The 7,860-nt window shown below is 33.7% G+C and overlaps 1 protein-coding gene across 3 annotated transcripts in view; it reads right to left on the bottom strand.

Annotated features, from left to right (window-relative positions):
* Window positions 1-237: 237 nt before the first annotated feature.
* The window catches only part of LOC126739615 (melatonin receptor type 1B-B-like), a 31,451-nt gene continuing 23,828 nt past the window's right edge, over window positions 238-7,860 (bottom strand). For 2 of the 3 annotated variants that reach the window (XM_050445371.1, XM_050445372.1), the window contains exons 3-7: window positions 5,378-5,615; window positions 4,063-4,269; window positions 903-1,167; window positions 685-845; window positions 238-633 (exon numbers count right to left, since the gene is read on the bottom strand). In XM_050445371.1, coding sequence (XP_050301328.1) covers window positions 591-633; window positions 685-845; window positions 903-1,167; window positions 4,063-4,269; window positions 5,378-5,615 — 914 coding nt within the window. In that variant the 3' untranslated portion in view covers window positions 238-590. The remainder of the gene's footprint in view (window positions 634-684; window positions 846-902; window positions 1,168-4,062; window positions 4,270-5,377; window positions 5,616-7,860) is intronic. The other variant, XM_050445373.1, reaches the window with a different exon arrangement.

Here is a 7,860-nt window from a genome sequence, read left to right as displayed (position 1 = left end):
TTATGTTTTACACTAATAGATGTTGAAAGAGTCACTTATTATTAAATAAAACTTCAAGTTCTTTCATTTCTTTTCAACACCTACAGATAGAGAAAATAGAGAGGTAAACCAAAATAGGGCAGGAATGTGGTATATAAAAAGCATAAATATATCTTGATTGTCTCAAAAGAAATTCTCTGATAATGTTTAGTAAAAGAGTAAAAACAGCTTTTTATGGAATATCAGCTAGACAACATGTTTTGCAATAAAATGATTGAGTATAATAATAAAATGAGCCGTCAGTTTTTGATGGACGACAATTTCGATATTCATATATAAATCACCAGGATAACAATAAATTTTTTTTTTAATTCAGAACACTGTAAATTTGAATATAATTTGTAATTTATTGTACGTTTCTTCTACGTACTGGCCGAACATCGTTATTTTCATTGTTGTCCTCCAATTAGAAAACTTGACGTCAAGCCAGACATTTATTAATTTAAAAAAATCATAACTCCGTCAGTTCTGGATTAAATCCAAACACCCTGCTGAGCGACAATGCTCCCGTATGCAGTGGTAGAGCGTACCACTGATTCCATATCGCCTCATCATAATTCGTAAACTTCCCTACCGTTTGCACGAGAACTACTTCTAAAGAAAACATCTTATATAGAATTGAAATAATAATAGTGAAAATTTTACCTATCTGTGAACCTTTTGGTCCTACCACCCTCGTTGGCCCTCTGTGGACTGCAATACATATTATAACCAGGTATAATATGCACTCTTACGTCTCCAGAAGGTCTTATGCCCTCCTGTCTAGTTCTTCTTGAGAAGGTTACTGTGGTTTTACAACAGCAATACTACAAAAAAAAATTATCAATCGTACTAAAAATTGATTCAATATTTCATGGAATTACCTGAAATAAATTCACGTAGGCTCCGCGAAAATGCCTATTGAGAATGCCATATAAAATACTGTTAATGCAGGATTTACTTATGGCCAGCCATGCTAAATTGTAAAATACTTTTCCTGATACTTTATTAACATTGTCAATTGCCAGGATGACTCCAAATGGAACCCAAAAGAGAAGAAATGTGACAAAACTGTACATGTTGGATTGGGTGAGAGCGCAGTCCCAGCTAAATGTGATTGGTGCTTTGAAGTTTGGTCTGGATTTGAACCTAGCGAACAAATATATAACTTTTAGGATTTGCAAGTACGTATTTCATTTGAATAATGTTATTAAAAAAAAGTAATGTTCAAAATGGATCAGACAAAAATTATTAAGACGTCCATAAAAGGGCATATAACAGTTATTCTTCGATTTATTAAATTTTCTCAGGTCACAGCCGAACTTTCTACTATTTCAGGTACCAACCCGTTACCGATGTTGATAATTTTAATTTTTTTAGTAAGCTCGAAAAGGTTCTACTGAGCCTTTCCCAAACCAAGTCTGTAGGTTCGACAATTCAGACTTCCTTACTATAAAACATATATAGATATATACAAAAAATTATTTATTGTTCGCAAGTCATTATTTTTCATTAATTCCTGTCTCTTATACAGGGTTACTGGTAATTCGATACATTCCTTTGGAGATGTGATAGGGGAGGGGGTAAGAAGTAAATTGAACCCTAATATGATAGTTTTCGACATATTTAATTTTTTCTGTTTTTCTTCAAAATGTAGACCTTAGTGGTTTAAAAGGCAGTTTGCAGAAAATCCGCTGTATATTTTTTTAACTTTTTAGGCAAAATACATGCTCAACACAATAGTGTTACGTTTGTAATGGCAAAAGTCCCGCAAATAGTTGTAACCATAGGTAAATTTTCGATGCAAAGTGTAATTTTTTTTTCTTAAATAAAATACTACACTTTCTAGTGGATATTTTTTGAAAAAAAATTATGCTACATTCTTCAAAATTTACGTAAAACTTTCTTATTATCTAAGCTAACTCATAGGCTATAAATGCTACCAAAAATTTTAACAGAATTTTGTATTTTTATTATTAATAGTAAGAACGCACTTGAAAAATGCCAAGTGGTATTTACTTCTATGGTATTTAAGTACTATAGCAACAATTTGTTTTTTTAATTTTATTGTTAAAAATTTGATGTGTAGATAGTCTGACAGCAATAATTGTTGTGGAAAGTAGTTAAATTACGAGTTTCGAGTTTATTTTTCTCGTGTTTTCAAAGAAGGTATTCTATTGGTTTCTGCGCTATGGCCACGTTTACTAACGCTGAATATGCAGATATTATGTTTGTTTATGGGTTTTGCAATGGTAATGCCGCGGAGTCTCGCCGAGAATACCAACGTCGCTTTCTGAACCGCCGCATTCCAAATGTCCGTGTTTTCGCTTCGACCTACCGAGCTATCGCTGAAACTGGATCCGAAAATCCAAGAAGAGGTGACGCTGGCGCTCCTCGCGTATATCGAGCAGAAGATGAGGAGGAAATATTAAGACATTTTGAAGACGATCCAACCACATCCACTAATGCCGTAGCGCAGCAAACAGGATCATCGCAATGGAAAGTTTGGTCCACGATTCGGCAAATGGGAAGCCATCCTTACCATTATACGCCTGTCCAAGGATTGGAAGAAGGGGACCCGATAAGAAGGGTAGAATTCTGCAGATTTATTATAAATTCTGATGCAGACAATAGAACTTTTTTAACCGACATTTTGTGGACGGACGAGTCAAAGTTTAGTCATGAGGGCATTACAAATTTTCATAACCTTCATTTTTGGGCCGAATAAATCCCCGTTTAACAAGAGAAACCAGTTTTCAAAGAAAGTTTTCTGTAAATGTGTGGATGGGACTTATTGGCCGGGATGTAATAGGACCACATTTTTTCCCAGACCATTTAAACGGGGATATTTATGAAAGTTTTTTACGAAATGACCTACAAGATCTTTTTGACGATATTCCTCTCGCCGTTAGAGGACGAATGATATTTCAACATGACGGCTGTCCAGCTCATTTTCGGCGGTCAGTTCGGCAGTTCCTGGATGAACGTTTCCCGAATTGTTGGATTGGTAGGTCAGGTCCAATAGCTTGGCCAGCACGAAGCCCTGACTTAACCCCGCTTGATTATAGCATATGGGGTCAAATGAAAGCACTGGTTTATGCAACCCCAATAATTACCCGGGAAGATCTTATCCAAAGAATAACCAACGCTGCCCAGCAGATCAGGAATACCATAACAACTAGAACAACAAAGACTGAAATGAGAAGGCGCTGCCGAGCCTGTATTCGCAATAGAGGCTCTCATTTTGAACAAGATTTGTGAAGGTAAATACTGATAAATGCGTTACTTTACAATTTATAATAGAAATACAAAACCATGTCACCTAACTTTTAAGCATTTGTATCCTGTGAGCTAGCTTAGGTAATAAGGAAGTTTTACGGAAATTTTGAAGAATGTAGCATAATTTTTTTTCAAAAAATATCCACTAGAAAGTGTAGTATTTTATTTAAGAAAAAAAAATTATACTTTGCATCGAGAATTTACCTATGGTTACAACTATTTGCGGGACTTTTGCCATTACAAACGTAACACTATTGTGTTGAGCATGTATTTTGCCTAAAAAGTTAAAAAAATATACAGCGGATTTTCTGGAAACTGCCTTTTAAACCACTAAGGTCTACATTTTGAAGAAAAACAGAAAAAATTAAATATGTCGAAAACTATCAACTTTTGCATAATACATATTAGGGTCCAATTTACTTATTACCCCCTCCCCTATCACATCTCCAAAGGAATGTATCGAATTACCAGTAACCCTGTATAATATTAGGCTTTTAGTATTAAGCGCAATAAATTGGATAGTTTGAAACAAGGACCGAGGAAATAATTGGCGCGTTCAGGCTTAAAACTATTAAGGATAACGTTTTATGTCTATTATAAGCATTTTGTTCCACTACGACTACATATTATAATTTAAAGGAGAAATTAAAACACAGTTAGTATCTATTGAAGTTATGCATTATTTTTAATGCCAAATTAAGGCTTTGGATCGGGTTTTGAAGATTTTTTTATAGCCTTTAAGTTATATAACCACACGATACTTACTTTCTTACTTGATACCCCGTCCTAATGTAGCAGAATAGGGCAACCGATAGGGGAAAGAAGACGAATATCACACAAACCGTAGCTTGATAAGGAATCAGCCCCAAATCCATTCTCGTACAGTAATCGAAGGACAATTCCCTATAGAATTGCATTCCAGAAATACATCCGCACGTGGCCCAAATTGCTAACAGTAATATGGTAATTTTCCTAAAAAAAACCAAATTACAATAATATTGTCATATTAATAATCATAGTTATTCTCATACATATAGGGTGTTTTCACTTCGAGGGTGATACCCAGAGGAAACGCATGCATTATTACTGATTTAAGATTTTTGATATCACAATGATTTTTTTTTTTGCTAAGCATCATCAGTTTTCTTTTCTTATGGCCGTTATATTTAATTAAATGGCACTATACCAGATTAAAATTTTTTTTAATTGCGCTCTCAACATTTTAGGGGTATAAATTAAAAGTATCCCCTAAAAATCTTTGAAAGTATTAAGCTTTTTCATTACTTGTATTTACAAGAATATATTTAGGGATTTTTTCGGCGATCAATTTTATAGGCAATTAAAATAATTGAAATATTTATATCAGTTTTTTCAATATTAATTTTAAAGATTTTAGTAGAGCCTTCGACTGTGGCAAATTTTTTTATTCTATTGAAAAACCACTCAATAACTTCAAAACGGTTGTAGTTACAAAAAAAACTTGTAGGGATAATCTTTAGGCCAAACTCATCAGCTTTAAAATAACATTATTACGTGAAATTCTTAAACATTCTTCTGTTCTTTTTGCAAAGACTGATCAAGACTTTATCAAGATTTTTTCAATCTATTGAAAAACTACTTAACACCTTTAAAGCGATTGTGTCTTGTAAGGACATTTAAGATCAAGAAGTTAATCAACTTTTATATAAAACTAAAATTAATAAAATCGTGAAATTGGATCCATTGAAAACGACTCAATAACTTCAAAACGGTGATACTTACTATAGAAAACATGTGAACATCTTTTCGGTAAGAAAATTTATCAGCTTTCATACAAAAGTAAAAATCTATAAGATCTTTAAATGAATGTAACTTTTTGTAAAGCTTGTAATAATATCGAACAAATATCACAAAGTGGGTAGATAATATTTATTATAAATACATCGTTGAAACAGTCTAGTATAGTTTATGCTATCGGATAAGTAGAAAAATATTTGTAGTGCTCATAGATTTTGCTCTATGGCTTGAAACGATAAAATGACTTAAATTTGCTCCAATGGTTACCCTCGAATGGTTACCCAGTAAGCTAAAAGTAACTTACTCTTTGGTAAGTCTTTGATACACGTCAATAGAATAACACAGCCGAAAATAGTTTTCCCATGCTACAGCAGCATGTGACAATACAGTCACCAAGAAACACCAAGCAGCCAGGAACCATTGAAACTTGCAAACCGCTAAATCATCTTTAAAACCTGCAAGTATCACCACTGCTGACGCCGGGATCACTAGGCCAGTCACTAAGAGATCTGCTAATCCAATGTTTACTATAAAAGTGTTTCCTACAATAAAAAATTATTTGTTTTTAATTATTATGGGATGCGATAGGGACTAATGAGTAAACCGAAATACCGTATAAAACAAAAATTATTATCTAGATCTTGATTAAAGTTTTATGTGTAGTTCAACAGCTATTTTGTTGAAAAGCTTTATAACACGCGATAAAAGCGTTTATGGGATCTGGAAAATTAGGCCGAGCTGACTTATGCGAAATCACACTCTGATACCGCTGTGATTTCAACTCAACCTCTTTTGGGTTATTTCTGAGTGATTTACGATATTGTTAACTAGAGAGTTTGAATTAGCTTTTAATTGGTCTCTTTATAAAATACGTTTAAGGGAAAATTTCATTTTAAAATTGATATTTTGAACTTAAAACTACAGAAGATAACAATAATTAATTTTGCTATTTATTACGGGTAAATCGCACAATATTGGACGGCCAAATTAATTGGCAATTAAGCGCAAAACTGACGAGTCAAAAATAATCAAATTTCGTTGATTAAAACTCGAAAGCGATTTGGACGAGCACTCGATTATTGGTAGATGGAATTTTTTTCTCGTTAAAATTCTCTATTTATTTGGAAAACCTCGACGAATCGGAAAATATTGGATGAACTCGCAGTTACTTAAGAAAGTATTTTAATTTTTTATTGGTTATTGACTTTATATTTTAGCAAATGTAAAATACAAACAGTGTTTATATGGTTACAATCGAAAATGAGAATTTCTTATTTATGAGTAAGAAGAATAATAAAATTTATTATTATACATATGTGTATTATTATTATATTCTGTATATTGGTTAAAGCCATTTGTAATCTTTTTCTAATATTATGACTTTTGACTTTTTTTGTTATATGAATTTAATTCTTAAATGATTATTATTATAGTTTGTTTTGAGTAAATTAATTTCATGTAAAAAATCTTATCAAGAACAATTTTGGTTTGGGGGTATTTTTTTTAGGGTATTTTAATTCGGGAACACACTTTTATTGTCAACGTCAAAAACACTAACCTATCTCGCCTTGACTGTCGTTTAATGGTTTCCAAGGTAAAAAAAAAACTGACTAAACAATTAAAACTGAATGAATTGTTACGAAGCGCGTCCTTTTTAAAACCCGATGGAACAGTTTCGAAATATTTAGAATTATCTTCATTGTTTTTGCCCAAAGAGACCAATAGGATTTAGGAGAATACTGACAGCCAAAGCAAGCAAGTATACAAATTCTAGAAAATTAGAACTACAGGGATTTACAATAATATAACCTAAATAACCTAAATTGGGGCCAAAATGGGGCAGCTCAAACAAGATGAACTACTTAAAAACTACACACTATAGATGAAAATAATAAACCAAACGTAAGTAGAACCCTAAAGAAACCCTACGAATCAACTTTAACTACAGAATACTAATAAAATTGTACAAAAACTAGCAGAATAATTAACGTATTTACATTTTCATAATACTGCTCCCCTCTCAAGTTTGATCGTCCCGATCAAACATGGGACCATCTGAGTCATGATAGGGCGCTAGCCGGACGATGTTTACAATTTTCATCTTCGCTGTCGGATGTCGCTGGATACGGTACACCACGTCGTTGATTCTGGTGACCACATTGAATGGACCTTCCCAATCCTTCTGGAGCTTTGGTGACTTGCCCTTCGTCCTCCGTGGATTGTATAACTAGACTTTATCCCCAGGATTAAAACCGGTAGAATTTGCCTTTATGTCATAATGTGATTTCATTCTGTTACTTTCTGGATGAAGTTTATCCCGTGCTTGTTCGTGAACAATTTGTAAACGCTCTTGTAAATGGTCGACGTACTCCTCAAGGGTTTCAGACTTATGGGGTCTTCCAGTAATAATGTCCAAAGGTAAACGAAGTTCATCACCGTAGACAACTTTTGCCGGGCTTTTTCCAGTTGACTTGTGGATAGAAGAACGATATGCCAATAGAAATGGTTGTATACAGGTATCCCAGTCGGTTTGCTTAGAGTTTACTACCATCCTTAAATAGGTTTCAAATGTGCGGTTAAATCTTTCAACCATTCCATCAGACTGAGGGTGTAGTGGGGTTGTACGGGTCTTATTGATTCCCAGCAACTGGCATACTTGTTGGAATATTTGTGACTCAAAGTTCCTTCCTTGGTCTGAATGTATCTCTCTGGGTACACCAAATCGACAAATCCTGTTCTGGAACAGCACTTCAGCTACTGTCGTTGCTTCTTGGTTTGGAATCGGAT

The sequence above is a fragment of the Anthonomus grandis genome, chromosome 8, assembly GCF_022605725.1.
Source record: "Anthonomus grandis grandis chromosome 8, icAntGran1.3, whole genome shotgun sequence".
Classification (NCBI taxonomy): domain Eukaryota; kingdom Metazoa; phylum Arthropoda; class Insecta; order Coleoptera; family Curculionidae; genus Anthonomus; species Anthonomus grandis.
The sequence above is the reverse complement of the archived record's forward strand: the minus strand, read 5'-3'. Positions and strand labels throughout refer to the sequence as shown.